Source organism: Babylonia areolata, chromosome 8 (genome assembly GCF_041734735.1).
Source record: "Babylonia areolata isolate BAREFJ2019XMU chromosome 8, ASM4173473v1, whole genome shotgun sequence".
Taxonomy (NCBI): Eukaryota; Metazoa; Mollusca; class Gastropoda; order Neogastropoda; family Buccinidae; genus Babylonia; species Babylonia areolata.
This window is the reverse complement of record NC_134883.1, coordinates 32,792,410-32,812,295: the sequence shown is the minus strand read 5'-3', so window position 1 is coordinate 32,812,295 and position 19,886 is coordinate 32,792,410. Positions and strand designations below refer to the sequence as shown.

The 19,886-nt window shown below is 44.1% G+C and overlaps 1 protein-coding gene across 2 annotated transcripts in view; it reads left to right on the top strand.

The window, feature by feature from the left end:
- LOC143284753 (neuroglian-like) overlaps nucleotides 1-19,886 on the top strand; it is a 181,079-nt gene that overhangs the window by 147,826 nt on the left and 13,367 nt on the right. For both annotated transcript variants that reach the window (XM_076591720.1, XM_076591721.1), the window contains 5 exons: nucleotides 6,995-7,226; nucleotides 10,802-10,929; nucleotides 12,379-12,589; nucleotides 13,180-13,302; nucleotides 14,900-15,082. In XM_076591720.1, the coding sequence (XP_076447835.1) occupies nucleotides 6,995-7,226; nucleotides 10,802-10,929; nucleotides 12,379-12,589; nucleotides 13,180-13,302; nucleotides 14,900-15,082 (877 nt within the window). The remainder of the gene's footprint in view (nucleotides 1-6,994; nucleotides 7,227-10,801; nucleotides 10,930-12,378; nucleotides 12,590-13,179; nucleotides 13,303-14,899; nucleotides 15,083-19,886) is intronic.

Sequence of the window (19,886 nt, the reverse complement as noted above, 5' to 3'; positions counted from 1 at the left end):
CCCATGCCCCAAGTACAGTTGGTGACACACGCTTTTCCTCGCCAGATCCCAACTCCAGCGCAGACTCATCACTGATTCGTAGCGTATTCCTGACACTGCTACACTGTGGCACACATACACTCTGTTTAACATCCCTTGCTTCTGTCGCTGCGGCCATTCCAAGGAAGATGGGGTAATACTGTCTCCCAACAATGTTTCGCTGGATCTCCTGGACCAAATTGTGAATAGATATTTTTCAGAGTTTTTACCCGATGAAATTCCAGATTACCATAATGAAATGGATGTGACAAGATGAAAATAAAAAGGTAAAAAGTAAACTGACTTTTTTTTTTTTTTTTTTTTTTTAAACAAAGTAGCCGGTGCTACATGCTTATAACTTGTGTCACCATGACATTCTCCTCCCATGAGATTAAAAAAAAGCAGGTTGGGACGGAGGTTTTCCTGTTGCACATAGTTTTGTCTTTTATGGGGCCACAATAAATCGTGTAAAGCAAGGCGGGGTACCAGAAAAATTGAAACGTCCGACGCAAATCCATCCATCTCGCGCCATAAAATCAAATTTATCTGCACTTATGCGTGTTCGATTACCCGACAATTAACCCCCCGTGGTGGTAACACGTGGATCAAGAGGAGTCACTATGACAAGGTTCCGGCGAAAACGATCACGGGACGAGTTCAGCGGAAGTTCACCAACATGGACTGGTACCACCTGGCGAGAAAACCACACTTAAACTGATCCATAAAAGAAATGGATTCCAAAATCTAGACGACGGACCAGAATGGGGCGGGGCAGGGAGGAGTCGGAAAAAAAACCCACCCTGTTTGAAGGGGATAACCTGTATGGCCTGCCTCTCATCCAGGTTATAATGGGAAAGAAGGTGGAAAGTGGGTTCTGGAAGTGTGCTAGACAAGCTGGCTTGTCTATGTCAGTGGCATCAGACAGCAGAGGCACCCACCGAGAATACAGTGCTTCCTCTGAGCACACACATTGCATGCCCTTTTCGTGTCGACCTCCTAACGTCACAGTCGCTCATTCTCCACTGCAAATGGAATGGAGATTGATTTTTACGAAGCCGGCTAATTTCTGAGAATTGAACAACTGCTGGCATCCTAATCTCTTTTGGTGGCCAAAAGCTTTTTCAGCGTTTTCTAGTTCCCCGGACTGCGTTTTCTTCTGCCCGTTCCTTGGAGGGAGGTCTGGAATATGTGGTGCAGGGCTATGCTCAGTTATTTCATTTGTATTCCTCTCTCCCCTTTCTCTCCTTTTACCTTACTCCCTCGTTCGTACTCTTTGCTATCCCTGGTGAGGATTCGCACGCACTTGTTTTCGTGGAATGATGTGTGTGTTTGTGTGTGTGTGTGTGTGTGTGTGTGTGTGTGTGTGTGTGTGTGTGCGTGCGTGCGTGCGCGTGTGTGTGTGTGTGTTTTTTTTCTTTAAGTAAACGTCTTTTCACTTTGAGTGATATTAGACGTACTCTCTCTCTCTCTCTCTCTCTCTCTCTCTCTCTCTCTCTGTGTGTGTGTGTGTGTGTGTGTGTGTGTGTGTAATTAAACGTCTTTTCACTTTGAGTGATATTAGACGTATTCTGTGTGTGTGTGTGTGTGTGGTGTTTTCCATTTATGTCTAAAATCATTTATCCTCTACGAAACATTCCATCAGTGAAACGAAAAAACCCCAAACAACCTCCGAATTAACTGCCCTTCAGACGACCTACAGCATGCAGAAGACAATTACATGGTATTGATGCCCATTCCCTCCCTGTCCCTCGTCCCTTCAATAGACACATAGGATCAGGGGTTGGGGTATATGGGGGATCAATCCTGCTTTGAGGTTCGGCGGAACTAGCAGCCGGGTTTCTCTGACGTTGCATGGTTGGACGGTGATGGTCTTTCATCAAGCGATCTCCTGTGCATCAAACCATTACTGTTATCGTGGAGCAGAACCGGTAATGTATCGCTCCAGTAAATAATACAAACGGAAAAATCAATTTGCATCCAGTACCCTGGAAAGAAAAAAAATAAACAAGGAAGTTCTGCAAAACAAGAACCCACAACAGTGCTATAGATGCGTTGGATAAACCATAATTCAGTACGAAGTATTAATAGAACTGATGGTATCTGATGTGAAAAGCGTAAAAAAAGAATTTGCTATTTTGGATCCTGAGTTTGAGTTAGAAAAATTGAATTGCGTCGGCTGTTGAAGAAACCGTAAGTTAAAGTTCGCTTGATTTTTTTAATTGTTTTGCTGTTTGTTGGCTTTTTCACCCCTAAAAGAAACGAGTTTTGGCACTTGTGCAGTGGACATAATATACTGTTTGACAAAATGACACTGTGGACGAGAGTGGTGCCCGCACCTTCCCCCTCTACTGACCTGTAAGGTCTTCACGAGACCAAGTCTTCCAGGACTTTCCCCTCGGAACGCCACATGCACGGCCAGGTCATCGCCCCTCAACAGACATCCAGCACTCCGTTTACAGCCAGAATGACCTCACACCTGGGCAGGCACCCAAGACCACAACACGACCACAGCACTTAAAAGAAATAAAATTATTTCGGTCGTTAAACCATGCTCTCCGTACGTTTCGTCATTCTTTAGACAAACGTGATTATACACACAACAATGGGGGAAGAATTTTGCTCCTTAAAATAGAGGTTTCTCGGCAATAGCTTAAAAGCTGCTGGACACTAAGTTGTCGATGTTTAAAATTATAATGTGGCCACACCCAGTCTGCATACTTCCTTAGCAGCAACGAACGCCGAGTCCGCTTTATGCTAGTGGACGAAAGCAAAGCTCTCTGTCATATCCATTCTGTTTTCATCAATCCCAGCTAGCCAGATTTTTTCCACGTTTCGCCGAGATTCAGTGCCTGTAATATTGTCTTCACACTTGATCTGTTGCTATTCTACCCCTGTTTTCTGTTTTCCATCCCATTTGGTATTTTGTTTCATTTTTCCTTTGGCATCCGAAAGGGAAGATTAGTCGGGGAGATGGGAGTGGGGGAAAAGGTATTTTTCTGCTACAATTCTTGTATGTGTGTCTAAAAAATGTGTGTTTTTAAGGAATGTATTTCTTCTTAATCTAAGCATTATTTACTTGATGTTTTTATTGTTTGGTGGATAATGCTTTTTTATTCATTCTGTGAACACATTGGATTGAGCTGTTGTGATGTTTTATGTTATGTTTATATCTGGCTCAATGATGTAAGGCGCTTGGAGCAGCATTAGTACTAGATATCGCGCCATAGAAAAAGTTATGAATTATTATTATTATTATTATTATTTCTTAGTTGAATAGTCTTTACAGACTGTCTGTTCTTTTTGATATCCCGATTGACATTGCACGGCATCTGTTTAACTTTATAATATTCCTGTGGAAGATGCTGTCTACTTTTTAAATGGACATTTTCGACATAATTGCCACCGACGGATGTGGGAACGTTCATTGTGATATCCGCTTTGCGGCTGTAAACTTTGATAACCACCATATAGGGAAACATCTTTGGTGCCATGCATATCAGTGTCGATATAACACGTTAAACCGCTCTTGTTGAAGCACAGGACAAGCACGAGCCTCAAAAGGATTCAGCATGCTCGTTAAAGGGATCACAGCACCCAAAGTGGTTGCCTCTCATCTTCCTCTTAATCGGCTTGTGCGCGGGCCAGCGCGCGTGCTGCCGTTTTGATGAGGCGTGCTCGTTAAAACGGACCCGTGCTTATCAGCGGAATGGCCAGCAATACGGCCAGATCTTGGCGCGCGCAGTTCTTTCTTTGTCACCACCAGCCATGAGAGTGACGGTAGGTTCTGGACGTTTAATGGCTGTTCTAACACCAGAACGCGATTATAGCTGACCCTGGGTGTGGTAGATGGACATGGAAGAGGGGGTGGGGGGTGGCATTCTATGGTCACCGCACATGCCTGCTGCTTAATTTACTCGCATCCCCATTGGCAACATACCGACTGAAAGGGAGGAAAATCCTGATTGTACTGTTCAGATTGAAAGCAACACCTCCGTTTCATGCTGTCTCGAGTGACGTTACCATCCTCCGATTTACACTGTCGAACGGACATTGACACTCCCGTTTTATAATGTAAAGAATGACTTGTTTTTATTGCAAAGAGTACTTTAACGTCTACCGATTGAGAGAAGAATGTGTACTTTACCATCTACCGGTTAAGAGAATAATGTAAAGAATGACTTGTTTTTATTGCAAAGAGTACTTTAACAGCTACCCTTTGAGAGACTGCATTCACAATCCACCTTCCACGATCCAACGTATCCCCAGTTTGGACATATTATAGTTTTGGTCATTCCCCAATTTTATCGTTTCCCCGCACACGGCTTTTTCCAGAAGAACCAGAAGAGAAAACAATCCCAGGATGAATTAAACATGCGTGGTCTGTGCGCTGAGAGAAAAGAAAGAAGACACGTAGTGGAGTTCATCAGAAATGTTACCGTTCATAGGGGGGAAGTTTGCCGCTTCCCTAACCTCCTGAGACACATAAATTCTCCCCCAGCCTCTGTCCTCTGTTGCAAAACCCCGTCCCCTCCTTCATCTCGATTTATTGCACGGCGTGGCCAGCTATTATTTATGGTAATTGCAGTCATAGACGAGGGGGCGGTCGGCAGTCCTGCCCTATCTTCCATTATTGCCCTGCCTCGTGAAGCGTTTCATGTTCTAGCCGTCAGAGCTTTATCATCCGTTGGTGAATCCCCAATATATTCATAAGGGATTTTCTCACAATGTGGTGGTTATGCGCCAAACTTTTCTTCTCCCGCCCCCCTCCTCGTTCTCTTTCTTCTCCCCATTCTGGCGCTGTTTCCTCCATGTCCATTCCCAGGACCTGCATTCAAATGTCCAACAAGGAAGACGACTGTCACAAAGATACGTAGGCTGTCTCCCAAAACACGTGCGTTATGCAATAAATTCGACTGCATGACGATGGAGAAATGCAAAACAGATGCGTAAAATATATGTACCCGATGTCCCCTGTGGAGAATGTGACTGCACGATTGATGAGAAATAAAAGCAAGAGGTGTAAATATGCATAACCATATACATACACAATACACGCCAGTGTCAGCAACATGGGAATCAAATGAGAACACCACATTGCGGACGAAGTGGATTGGTTTTGTTTCTCCTCGCTGTAATTGACAGGCCTGATGTCTCCATTTCCTCCTCGTTATTATTCTTTTTTTTTATATTCCCGACCCATTCCCTGTCTTGTCTCTTTCCTCCTCTTCATGTGGTCAGCTCCAGAAATTAAAAAAAATATGATAAAGAACTTGATGCTGAATTTGTGATATTTTTTCGTGGACATCGTACTGTATAGACATCTCTCAACACACCGTGATGTATGCAGTAAACCTGCTATTGCGACATAACAGTACGAAAGTTCTCAACCTTGCAGCGTGTGGAAATATCACTTGTTAATCCACAATCTTTCTTCAGAAGTCTCTCAGAGTGATGACGAGGAAAGGGTTGCGAAGAGGAGATTGGCAAATTACTGGGAAATAAGGTGATACTGAACTGTTGAATATATACTGAGTTACTCATCGTGACTCCTCAAGGAAGTGATTCAGCCAATGCCTCTCGTTCAGTTGATATGCGGAGGCCTACACAATTTCACCCTGTAACCCTCGCATATTGACTTCAGCGATGCAAACGAGAAGAAGGTTTGTCTCTCGCCTTTCTTTACATATCTTTAAAAATAAATCACATTGAGGTTCTTGTTACGCATCAGACAGCACTTTGGTTCTATTTTTCGTGCCAGAAATAAAAGACACAAGAGCAGAAAATGGAGACATAAATACAGACAAGAAATCTGGCTAGGAATACGAAGGTGAACAAGAAATGAGAACAAGGCTAGACAAGAACTGGTAATAACACCTTAAAACATCAACAAAAAAGGATAGACAGGCAGACAAGCAGGCAGACAATGTTCTCAGACTGTCGGGAAGAGGTAAAAGCAGAAAAGGCAAAGCAGTGGTTTGTGTCTAATCGGTATCGACTGTACCACGCATCGTAAAAAGAAACGATAAGGACAGCGGGCCTTTTCATACTTTGGACCTGTCTTCTGGAATAAACGTCCCTTCCAAAGTCAGACCGAAACATCTCTACTCATTCAGTTCTCAATCTCAATTCAAATCTTGCCTCAATACACATCTGTGTAAATCTGTTCCCACAGATTTTTGGATGTTGGTATGTGGTTGTGCATACATGTGTACGTGAGTGCGCGCACGCGGGTTGTTGTGTGGGTGTGGGTGGATGTGTGTATGTGTGAGTGTGTTTGCTTTAAGTGTTTGATTATGTGCCGTGTACTGTTCAACTTCTTAATCATTTCTGCCTCTAATTTAATATATTGCTTGTTGGGTTACTGCCGGGCACCTGTACTCGGGAAAGAGCGTACCACCATCATCATCATCATTATCATTTATTTTTTTAACTGTACTTCATTATTATTATTATCATTATTATTACTGTACTTCATTATTATCATCATCATTATTACTGCACTTCATTATCATCATCATCATTATTACTGTGCTCATTATCATCGTCATCATTATCATTATTTGTATTTGTATTTCTTTTTATCACAACAGATTTGTCAGTGTGAAATTCGGGCTGCTCTCCCCAGGGAGAGCGCGTCGCTACACTACAGCGCCACCCATTTTTTGTATTTTTTCCTGCGTGCAGTTTTATTTGTTTCTCCTATCGAAGTGGATTTTTCTACAGAATTTGGCCAGGAACAACCCTTTTGTTGCCGTGGGTTCTTTTACGTGCGTTAAGTGCATGCTGCACACGGGACCTCGGTTTATCGTCTCATCCGAATGACTATTGTACTTAATTATCACCATCATCCTCATTATTACTGTACTTCATTATTATTATTGTTATTATTATTATTATCATCATCATCATCGTCGTCATCGTCATCATGACTGAGCGTGGTGTGTGTGTGTGTGTGTGTGTGTGTGTGTGTGTGCAGCCCATGCACCGCCTGGAGTTCCACGGGCCGGGGTTCCGGTACCACGTGTACTGGCGGAGGAAAGGCAGCTTGTCCTGGAACAGCGCCCTCGTCAACGACTCGGCGCGCGGACATTTTGAGCGAGAGGTCAAGGACGTCTACCAGGAGTACGAGATCCAGGTCAAGGCCATGAACGAGCTCGGAGAGGCCCACCACCCGGCCTTCACCTACCAGGGACGATCCGGGGAGGCAGGTCGGTGGGAGACGCGTGGTTCTCGCGTGCACGCACATTTGATCTTTCTCCCTTTCAGCTAATGCAAAGTACGTTAGAACTGGCAAACTGTTGCAGCTTGCTTTAACTCGTGATTTTACATGCGAGAACACACACACACACACACACACACACACACACACACACACACACACACACACAGAGTGTAGCCTACATCTGCAGCCATATAATGAGAGGAACTAACTTTATTATGTGCATCAGTTTAGCTGGATAACACCTCTTGGAACGACCTTGGATTTTCGCAAGCATAAAACAGGCGCTATTTGGCAGCATGTTTGTGATCACGTGTGCGTACACGCGTGTCTGGAATGTATGCGTATGTTAACTGGCCTGTCATTTCACCCCATTCTCTCCTATGTCCAGTCTGATGGCTCATATTCCTATATATTGCTAGGAAGAACAAGAAAAACAAACACCTCTTGCCAGAGGTTTCCCATGTATCTTCAATGCAGAGCCAAAATGTATTTGGCTATCGTGCAATGATCGCACAGACGAGCAATACTTGTGAGAGAGAGAGAGAGATAGACAGAGAGATAGACAGAGAGAGAGAGAGAGAGAGAGAGAGAGAGCAACACGCGTGACAAACGAATGTCATAGGTATTTCCTCGGCTCATACTAATTCAGTTCAGAACTTACATGGCGGGAAGCAGTTTATGATCAGTTGTTACGGAGGACTGAAAATCCGGAGTAACGCAAAAAGGTCTTTCCGACCTCCACAACACCCCAGTAGTCTTACAGATTGGAGAGAATACAGACACGATTAGTTACCTGAACTTGAAACACTATCCTGCGAGGTCCACCTACGCTCAAAAAGCACAACTATCGTTGATGAGGAACTGGCACCATCGACTTCTTCAGCTGCAATTATGTTTTGTTTGTTTTTGTTGGATATTATTTTTAATCTTCAATCGCTTGATTGTCTTATTTTCCCGTCACTCGTACACAAATCATCTGAATGTATCCTCTTTTTGTGATGGCAGCAGTGTGGTCAGTTTGTGATCAGTTTTTTTTCGACAGCTGACAAGACAAGAAACGACACCGCAACATAAGGTGATTGGAGATAGTATTCACATGGTTTGGTCCAGCGTGAAACAAGGACCACTGACCAGTGAGACAAAAGTTGGCGTCAAAAGGCCGTTTCTGTCACGGTCACTTTTATCATTATCTCCCAAAGAGGACATTCGTGGGGCTGACTAGCATTGATTTTCGTCTGCAAGAAACATTTCTTCTGTCCTGCTTTCAGTGCCACCAGTTGGGAAGGGGAAGTTGTGGAGGGGAGGGGGGTGTCATGATTTATGGTAAGCACGCGGTTGAAAAGTGTCCTATCGGCATGGCTTCTCCATTCTCCCTGCCCAATATGTTTAGCATCGTACGTGGGGATGTATTGACTGCCCAACATTTTTATTACCATTCTCCGCCTGCATTTACTGCCTTTTTTTTTTCCTGACATGCCTTCCGTGCATCATTCATGAGCTAGCTGCGTATGCAGCGCATTTACCCAAGCCTTGACTCCGATGCATAATTCATGATCTATATTGTGTCACTGTGACAGCATTAAGTGAACGACGTATGGTCTCAGTTTTGTACAGCCCAGCCTGGGGTCAGGGATGATGGCGGCTTTGGGAAAAATCCCAAGCTGTGGTGTACATCTGGTGCACTGGCCCACAGCCGTCATGCAGTCAGTGGAAACCAATCAGCGAAACGCACACTTATCACATTAACGGAAGTGCACTCAATCACTCAGCATACTGCACACTTACCAAGTTAACGAAAGTGCACTCAACCAATCAGCAAACTGCACACTTATCAAGTTAACGGAAGTGCACTCAACCAATCAGCACACTGCACACTTACCAAGTTAACGAAAGTGCACTTTGCTGCCCGAGCGGGGGAACGGTGATCCAATTGACCCGTGGCAATGCATAGGCTGTGTATAAAGATCTTTTCCACCCTGAATGATTTTGTAGATCTGTAAAGTCCACAAAACCGCGCACTCAAGAGTGTTTGAACAATTCCGTTTCAGCGGAATGCGGTTTGCTAACCAATCTTTTCTCCTGTGGGACATGGACTGAATGGAGGAAAGGGGGAACATAGCCTGGAGATTAGGACCGTGAAAAGGGTTGGGAGTTGGAGAAAATCACTACCTACACACGGCATTACTTGGCAAAACCGAAAGCTTGAAAGCTGTTTTTACTGGGCAATAAAGTGCTTGAATCTTTTGAATCTTATTTCCATCAGGCCGAATTATCAACAACTCTTCACTCTGTGACATGCTTGTCCGTGAAGATGATCATTGCTGGTCAGCCCCGCCAGTCGCTTACACTGACAATGTACTAAGTTATTACCCACGTCAAGGATCCAGCTCTCACCCAGCCGCAGTTTACACAGTTAAATATCGGAATCAAAGGGAACGATGCTGTCGAATGATTCAAAGGTACGCGTCTGTACTGTGTCCAGAAGCCAGTTACATTGCTCGGATGGAAGAGCCTTGTATGGTCGTAACCCGCTACTAACTGTGTGTAGTATGGAACTGACCAATGGCGAAGTTCGGTCAACGTAGGCATTAAGTCACGTGTAACTGTCAAACAATTTAGAACCAAGCAATGCAACTGGCTCTAGGAGAGAAAAAACAATGGCATTTACCTGTCTGAGAGACATTTCAGAGATGAATTTAGGTTTGGACTTTGAGAGAAGGCGTAAGGAGAGAAAGTGGAAGTTCCTTTTGCATATGACAAAACAAAATGCAGTTTGAACATATTTACGTTTTTTTTTTTGGTTTTTTTTTTTTTGGTTTTTTTCTTGTTTCTTTCTCTTGGGGGCAACTGAATAGACATTCAGTGGAAATAACGTGACACAAGTCCGTGTTTCCGTCGCAAAAACATAGATAAAATGACCAGTCGAGCCGTTTCACTGTACGATTTATAATCATAGTTTCAACTAAAGACGGTTTTCTTTTATCTTACTTGAGTTTAGACATAATACAATAAAACAAATTGTTTTATTCCCCTAAGTGTTTAAGCAATTTAAAGAAAATTAGGATACAGGCAGAACACTGCGAAAAGATTTGAAACCCTTGGGTTCCTGAATCCAGGCAGGATTTCTATTCTGCCTACCCATGAAGACAGCGTTTATTAAAGTCTTTTCGCTTACTTTGAACGAATTTCCTGTCATAATAAAAGAAGGTTAAAATATTAGATTGTATTGGTATTGATTTTAATGCAGGTAACAACATCCAGAACGTTTTGTTGCTTTGCTGTACTCCCTTAAAAACGACAGTAAATGGGGGAAAAAACAACGTTTCACCAATACAATCTCCATAAATAGACTCAGCGCCAATTGAGCTTCGCAAAAAATGGCTTGACCACTTGACCTATCGAATGACATGTCACTAACCCGCCCTTTTCCCCCTATTTTTTGATCTTTTGTTATGGGTGTACTTTTTTGTACGAGATGATTTGCGATTTGACAAAAAAGTATTACATGTTTGTTTTATTTTCCCCAATATGTATGGTCACAATTTGCGTGTTCTGTTTCAGAACCACTGGTGAGGCCGCGGGACTTCCGCAAGGACCCCTCCAAGCCAGTGGAGCCGCACAGTGCTTACTTCATCTGGGAGGCGGTGGAAATATCGGATAAAATTCGTGGAGAATTCAGAGGATACAGAGTGAGCAGTTCTTTTTCTCTGTTATCTGCCTGGCTTTCGCACCTAAAAGCACGCTGTAATTAAGAGCACACCGTCCTGTGATTTAGCACATATGCACACTTTAAACATCCAGTCTTTTGTGACTTTCCCCCTTCGCTGACATTCACATTTTTATTATATAAAAAAATGAATATTGTTCCGTTTCAGGGTGCACATTTTGGAGGACTGACGGAATTTTAACAGATGCAAATCGACACGTTCGTTAAACCAGACATTGAGACAGGAGACAGAACAGCAGCCTGTGTTACCAGGTTCAGCTCTTCTGCAATGAACCTGATTGCTAACCACTTCACCTTAATCACAATTAACCCAATGAAATAGTTTTATCACCATCGTATCTTAAGTCAATCAAAATCCCTCATCAGTGAACCGGTTTACCTTCCTGTTTGGCGGAAAACCTGAAACCACTATCCATACGAAACAGTACAGCACTTCTTTTTGCCTTGACAGAACATAACCCGCAGTGGCCATGATAACCATCCCATTTTACCTAAATCCGAACTCAAACCGGTGTTTCAGTTTAGCATTCCGCCCCCGCATCACCTAACCAGTAGTGATATCCGGAATCAGTGAGCCTGTTTAGTATCCTATTCACCTAAAACATAACTCCTTTAGTATTTAACTTCACCTCAATTCAACACAAGCCCAAGAAACCAAAAAACGCCCCATCTAATTGCTTCTTTCAATTTTTTAAATGTAATGTTTGCTTTTCATTTTAGCGGCTCTGATCGGCAGTAATACCGGATATCGCACCATAGAATGCTTACGCGTTATCATTATTATTATTGATATCAGAGATGCCAACCCCTGTCAAGTGTTTGTCGGAACAATCAGGAAAGTTGGCAGGAACATTCTGAATTCGGTAGGAACACACGGACTCCGAGCCACATCAGCAAACGTACATTTTATCTACAAGGCAAACAATCACTTGGGCCGACGTACAACACGATGTAACTGCTACAGGAGGCTGTTTGTAAATGTTACATTTGGTCATGTTTTCCACTGTCCAGTTTCTTATTGGTGGAGGTCACCTGAGAGAGGCATACTGTGATGCCAACCAATGTCAAGTGTTTGTAGGAACAATCGGGAAATTTGGTGGGAACATTTTGAATTTGGTATTATCATTACTCGTCTTCTTAACCATTAGTATTATTATTATTATTATTATGAACCTCACCACCCCTACGACACCCGTTACAGCTGCAGTACTGGAAGTTGAGCGAAGGCCGACACAAGATGAAGGAGAGAGGCATACTGTAGCAAGTTATGCTGACCTCTGTCAAGTGTTTGTAGGAACAATCAGGAAATTTGGTGGGAACATTTTGATTTTGGTATTATTATTATTAGTATTAGTAGTAGTAGTAGTATAGTATCATGTACCTCACCACCCCCCTACGACACCCGTTACAGCTGCAGTACTGGAAGTCGAGCGAGGGCCGACACAAGATGCAGGAGGTGGACGTGTCGGTGCCCACTCAGCCGCCGGCAGGCAACCCGGTGGTGAGGGCCTCGCTGAGGGGTCTGCCCGCCAACACGGCCCTCAGGGCCCAGGTGGCGGTCCGCAACACGCACTACACCGGCCAGACCAGCATGACCATCGACTTCCTCACGCCGGAGGGAAGTGAGTGCTGCTGACAGTCATTTTGGTGTTGGTGGTTTGTGTGTGTGTGTGTGTGTGTGTGTCTCGAATCGACTCGACTTCATTTATTGTCATGAAATCCTCAAGAGTTAATAGACACAACAAAGGAACAGAGAAAGAAATGGTCATCTAAGACGCATGCCCTTGTCCCCAGCAGTAGATAGTTACGTTGATCATACATGTCTGTATGAGTGTGTTTGTGTATTTAACTGAAACCTGATTGAATGACACAGAAAACGAATGACGAGCGCCCTAATGGCACCTGTCAGTCGGCTCTACCTATGTAGGCAGCTTGTGTTGCAAATGACTCCGTGTTTGTAAAGCGCTGAGAACTTGGTCTCCGACCGAGGATAGGCGCTTTATATATGTACTCATCATCATCATCATCATCACCACTGTCCCACATCGTTATCTTGAACCCTGATGTCAGTGTCTCCCTGTGTCCCCAGTCATGTTGAACCCTGATCTCAGTGTCTCCCTGTGTCCCCAGTCATGTTGAACCCTGATCTCAGTGTCTCCCTGTGTCCCCAGTCATGTTGAACCCTGATCTCTGTGTCTCCCTGTGTCCCCAGCCCCCACGGCGGTCCGCAGCCTGAGCACCCTGGTGGTGGAGGAGCAGTACGTCATCTTGCAGTGGCTGCCCCCGGAGGAACCCAACGGTAACCTCATCGGCTTTGACGTCGGCTATCAGCCAGGTACATACACACCCTACCCTCTACCCCCTTCCCCCCTGTCCTCAACACGTCACACTGTATTATTGTATTACTCTTTTTTGTCACAACATATTTCTCTATGTGAAAATCGGGCTGCTCTCCCCAGGGTGAGCGCGTCGGTACACTGAAAGCGTCATCCTTTTTTTTTTTTTTTTTTTTAGTATTTCTTCCTTACTACAGTTTTTTTTCCCTATCGTAATGGAATTTTCTGCAGAATTTTGCCAGGGACATCCCCTCTGTTGCTGTTGATTATTTTACGTGCACTAAGTGCATGCTGAAGGCGGGGCCTCGGTTTATCGTCTCATCCGAATGACTAGCGTCCAGACCATCACTCAAGGTCTAATGGATGGGGAGAAAATACTGGCGACTGTGCCAGGATTCGAACCAGCGCGCTCAGATTCTCTCGCTTCGAAGGCGGACGCGTTGCATCGAGGCCATCTCTTCACATCACACATAATTATACTGATAAAGTCAGGTATTCTCTCCCCACCCCTCCCCATCTACCTGCTTACTGAACACGACGGCAGTCAGTTGGAATACATAAATAAACATAACTTGTGCTGATATATCATTTAAGATTGAGTGTAACTGGCAAATATAACTTAACATCAGGTGTCGGCCAGGACCACTGTCCTGAAGAACACGCCACAGTCAGTCCATCAAGGGGGATGTGGAAAAACATGACACATCATTATCCTGATACATTACGTAGCATCCGCTTTCAGCCAAGTACCACCCGCTCCATGGCCCAACCCTCTCTATTTCACTGAACAAGCCAGTCAGTTCTTTGTTGCGGTATACTGAATTCAGTTCGGTACACGAGAACTCTGATACATAAAATATTGGTTGTCAGCCGGGCAACCCTAACTCCCCCTGTCCTACTGAACACTTCATTCAGTTCACAGTATACACATATACACACACACAAACATGCTGATACATAATTAAGCATCGGTTGTAAGCCAGCTACTCCCCTAACCCTCAGTTCCATTCTGCATTCATGCATTAAAGAGCACTTCGCGCATAGGAACACAACCATGTTTTCCCTTCAGGTTGTGATATTTTCGCCCAGTTGTGTGTGCGATACCGAGTTTTGTGGATTTTTTAATGCCTCTTGCGGGTTTGTTCACTTCCGCATAGTTTTGACATTGTGTCAGAATTTGGTACATGTGAGTTCGACTCTACAATACATAATGTTTGACGGTATTTACGGGAGGGGGTTGAAGGGTGAGAAGAGCGAGGGATTGTTTTTTCCCCACAGATATGAGGAAGGAGTTAAAACATGTTACACCATCTCTTTTCCACCCAATACAACGGGTTGGAGTACTACTATATTTTCGGATTTTCGTATCCGCATTTGGGCGATCCGTTTGTTGTCGGTTTGTTTTTTGTTGTTTTTCCATTTTACGTTCAGTATTAAGACACGCACTGTGGACTAGCCTAAGCGGTCCCAGGACACTGGCCGCAAACACGTAAGCATTAAAACAAACACACACACACACACACAAAAAAGAAAAGAAGAAAAACAGTCACCCCCTGTCAAACACCTCACACCCCGTGCGCCTTGTGGTTTTGACAGTGGAGGGGAACCAGATCGGTGAGGTGCGGGACCTCAAGCCGCGCATCAAGGACCCGGCCAAACTACAGGCCAAGATCACTGGCCTGCAACCGGCCAGCAGCTACCGCTTCGTGGTGTGGGCCCGAACCAGAGCGGGCCGCGGCAGCATGGCCTTTGTGGACGTGCAGACCAAGAGGATGACAAGTACGTGGTCGCTTGGGTGCTTGCCCTTTGTAAGGGGAGGGGAGAGGGAGCGAAGCACGGTGTTTTGTTTGTGGTGTGTTGGCATGTGAATGTGTGTGTGTGTGTGTGTGTGTCTGTGTGTGTGTGTTCCTCATCGAATTTATGTTTCTTCACTGAGAACAATACTTGTGTGTGTGTGTGTGTGTGTGTGTGAGAGAGAGAGAGAGAGCTTCAGTTTAACTGTATTCACTGGAAGTGTAATTAGACGAGTGGGCGTGTGTGTGTGTGTACACACGATCAATTGTTGTTACACTAGTGTCAGTGTCATCACATGGAATTCATTTCACAAATTATTGAACGCGTTTGCATCACACGTACACCGGTCACACACGCAAATATGTTTACAAATACCATCACTCACTCACACACACACACACACACACACACACACTTACTGCATTATGCGTATTATATTCGTTTTTTCGGCTGCTCATTTTTCTTACTTGTGTGAATGCTTACAGCATATTACGTGGTCATGTACAGAACAACAACAAGAAACCGTTTTAAACTGGTATGACTAACTTGTGTGTATGCACGTGCTTGTGAAGGAAGAAAAGATATGAAAAGAGAAAAACACAATGCTCCACTGCGAGCCATACAAGGGATAGTTCTAAAACGTATATTCTTTGAGAAGGTTTGCAGAGCATAAGGCAATCCTTTTGCAATGGAAACAAGAAAATTTAATGCATGCATTCACACCAAGAACACATTGAAAAGAATTTAGCTGACGCTTTAGTATTACTAAAGACTGTCGGTGATTATTTACGCGAACAGAAGGCTGATTGTCCCTTCGTTTTGCACCAAGCGCCACTTCTAAATTTAGTACAACTGTACACGTAAGTTCACCTTCCATGTCCGATTTCCATTTCAGCCATACTTTCCTACCGCCTGCCTTCCCCGTCAGTATCGATTTTACCACACATCATTCAAACTTCAAAGAACTCTTTCTAAATACGGACTTCGACTCCACTTTTTGGCTTCAAGGAATGTAAGCCACCAGAACCCCCTTTTTCTCTCCCCCCTCTCCCCGCCCTCTGTTGCTATATACGTATATATTAATTCAATCCCTTCAAATCGGGGCGTCCTTTTCAGTTCTCCCATATCTCAGGCTTAGCTCCTTTACCTGACTCATCCCCTCACCTTCCCTGTACACATTTCCTGTCTAATTCCTCCTTGCACGTTTTTTTCTGTCTTTGTCAGGCACATTCTCTGCCGCTGCTTCCCCAGTGTGAAGAGGGGAGGGAGTTGCATCTCTGTAGCTCTGTCTTCTTTCCTTCTCTCCACACTGCTTTTTCTCGGGAGGAAAGCGGAGAATTTGTGAGGAAATCAATGTCAAACGCAAGTGGAATTCAAACCATCACAGCCACAGAGAAACTTCCAATCGATAACCAGCAGCTATCCCAGTTTCCTCCCCTTCTTTTTTCCCCCCTAGGTTGAACTTCTTTTCCGAGTTGTGTTTACCTTGACCTTTTCCTCTCTGCTAACTGTCAGCCGTCTTTTCGTTGTGGGCAAGCTATTTTCACATGTCGGCCCAAGAGTGTTCAAGATGGTTCGTGTCTCTCTGAAGACTGAGGTTTTTTGAACAGAAGAAGAGCCTTTGATGTAAGTCATCATGACATTTGAAGAGGGCTGGCGCATTGTGGCTGGAGCATTGTGATGGCTTTCCAAGAGGGAAGGGATGTGCTGCCCCAGGGAGCATTTCATTACGGTAAAAGTCTCTCTCTCTCTCTCTCTCTCTCTCTCGCTCGCTTGATTTCTCTGTGGCACATATTATAGACTTCAACAGAAGTTAAGGACCAGTTGCAAAGTTCAAGAAAGGACTAGTTGCATGCATACGCGTTGCTCGGAAAATACTAACCGGTGTAAGTTTCGTTTGGGTAATATTTAAATCAGCTCTTCATTAAAACAAACAAAAATCGAATTGCAAATCCACATCAATCTTATGGGTATAGAGTTTCAAGCAAGTTAACCCTCAAAAAGGAAAATCACGGACAAGTCAGTTATGAGTGTGCGGCCGCTGCTCTTTTCCTCTTTTCAGGGAATTCATGAAATCGCTGCCGCATTTAGTTGATGACCTAGCCATTAATGCAAAATAACTGGGGAAAAAAATATATATGACCCACGGTTTTTAAGCAGATTTTTTTTCAGAACACCTAATGCTTGTGTACTTATCATTTGTTGAGCAGCATGTACAGTTCGTTAACTTGAAGACCAAACGTACACCTTGTCTTGAATGGAGCAGTTGTTAATCTTGCGTTTTCGAGAGAACATTTTGTTTGTCTTTCCTCTCTCTTCGCGTTATCCCCCGGCGATCCATCGTTCAGTACACATGTACAGCTTCAATTGCTTATAAATTAAACACTCATAAACTACCACACCGCATTTGTCAGTATGTTGAAGAAGAAAATATACAGACACGTCATAGAACCTTTCAAAATGTCATATTTATGCATCAGTACACAAAACCGCCTCATTAAAAAAAAAAAAATCGAAATCGTGCATTCTTCCAGCCTGCCAGGCTAAGACCACAAAGAAGCCGCCCTCATCCCCTACCCCTCCTCACCACTCCATTAATGATAATGTACTGCAGTCAGATGATAAGACCCAGTGCGGAAAAACTCGATCTGAGTGCTTCACTTTCATTTCAGCATACGTATTCCCTGCCTCTCCCCAACACCATTCCTCCGCCTCCTAACTTCAACCACCACCACCACCACCCCCGCCCCACTTTCCTGCTAATGGCACAAGTGACATTTTCAAAGCATCAGACCACAGGCTGGTTAATGCACACATTGTCCACTGCCTGTTTATCGCAAAGTGCCTTGCAGTGCAGTGTATGTTTGTGGTCGCACTCTTTATTCGATAGATGTTACGCAGTGCAGGGCACGTTGGGCTAAAAGTCCTGCGGTTCGCTGGACGAGAAGTCCGACTGGTGGTTGCAGATCAGAAAAGAAAATGACAGAAAGTGGAACGTAAACCCCCCAGTTCCCCCTTGCATCGGGCCCTCAAAGCGCTGCTAATTCCCTCTTTAGCCTTCCTTCAGGAAAGCCGGAGTATTTGTCAGGGGAACTCCACGTCAAACACGAGTGGACTTCAAACGATCACAAATAAAATCAAACGAAAATAACAGAATAAGATGAAACAAACACAAACCATCTCCAATCGACAGTCAGGCCAGCAGCTCTTGTCTCCCACTTCCTCTGTTCAACTGCCCCCCCCCCCCCCTCCCTTTCTTCCCCACCCTCCTGCCCTATTTACCTTGACCTTTTCTTCTGCGGGAAATTTTAACCTGTCTTTTCAGCTTTAAGGGTTAGCGATTTTTCCCAATACTTTTTGGCCAGTAGTTTTCAAGATGGACTCGATCTCTGAAGACTGGATAATTTTTTTGTGTGCGTCAGCAGAGGCGCGGCGCCTTTGATGTGAGTCGTCATGACATTTGAAGAGAACTTCTCGCATTGTGGCCGGGATTTTCCAGGCAATGGTGTCCAAAGAACAGGTCTGAGGAGCCCCGGAAAATAAAGGAGTGATAAATGACCGAATGCACACACGCACGTACAGACACTGTTCGATAAGAGAAAAACGTGAGCAAGTCAGAAAGTTGCGTTTCTGTTATCTCCTTTTCTGAGTGGTCAGAGAGATAAGGAAAAAATCCTGGTAAAGCTTGTGATAGGAAAGACATATAGCTATAAATACTGTTTACAAGTCATATCCGTTTGGCTCATTGACATCATTCTATTTCTTTACAGCGTCAACGGATGAAACCTAATCCTGTCCATTCCTGGTTTGGGGTCACAGACAAAGGAGGACACATCGATTTTTCACTGGGGACACATTGAGAGCGTTCCTTAGTCTGGCTGTTTTATGGCAACATCTTTCTGTTTATTGGATTAGTGCAGCCGCATAAGATTTTAACAACCACACAATTATCTTTTCGATCGATCCACCCTGCAGTTTTCATTCCACATTCTCTCTCTCTCTCTCTCTCTCTCTCTCTCTCTGACTGCAATGTAGAGATGATCTCACACGTCCAGTAAGGAAAAACCCATCAGAACTTCATCATGACATTTCCACGCACTCACTTTTCAGTAGTATCCCTCCTCCCTCCCCATGCATGTCACCACCACTCTGTCCCCTCCTATCTTTAACTGCCCGATGGAGACCCTGACATTTTACAACAAGTTGGAAGGGAGTTAATGCACAATGTTTTGTTGCGCAGGCAAACCTTACTTCCCTGACCTCTTGCTTTGTTGCCTTGCCGAGCAGAGCACAATGACGAGCAGTGTAGTGCAGTGTAAATAATTGGAGCTGTAATCTCTTACGTATTGCTGACGGAAAATGAATTACTTTGAAAAGGAATGTAAAATCATTATCTATTGTGTGAAATACCCTTTTTTCAGAATCGGTGTGAGAATCATTTGGGTATCAAATTTACTTCTTAATCATAATGAACTTTGGTTTCTTTCACCATTTCTTTCTCTTTCCACACGATTTGCAGCACGAATTGGTGGTCGTATATATGGTTGTTGGAGACAGACAGACAGAGATGCTATACTATTCAGCTTTACTGGGGTTTCCATTTGGCAAATTCACAAAAGAAATTTAGCACTGTCCGTCACGCCTTCGGTTCAGTCACAGGATTATAATGCTAACAGTTGTCAAGACATAACTGTTCTCAGGACAACCACCACTCAGACCTTCAACTTTACACGCCATGCGCTTTTGATGGCTGCCTTCTTCATATTCAATACGTTTTTATTTTTGACTC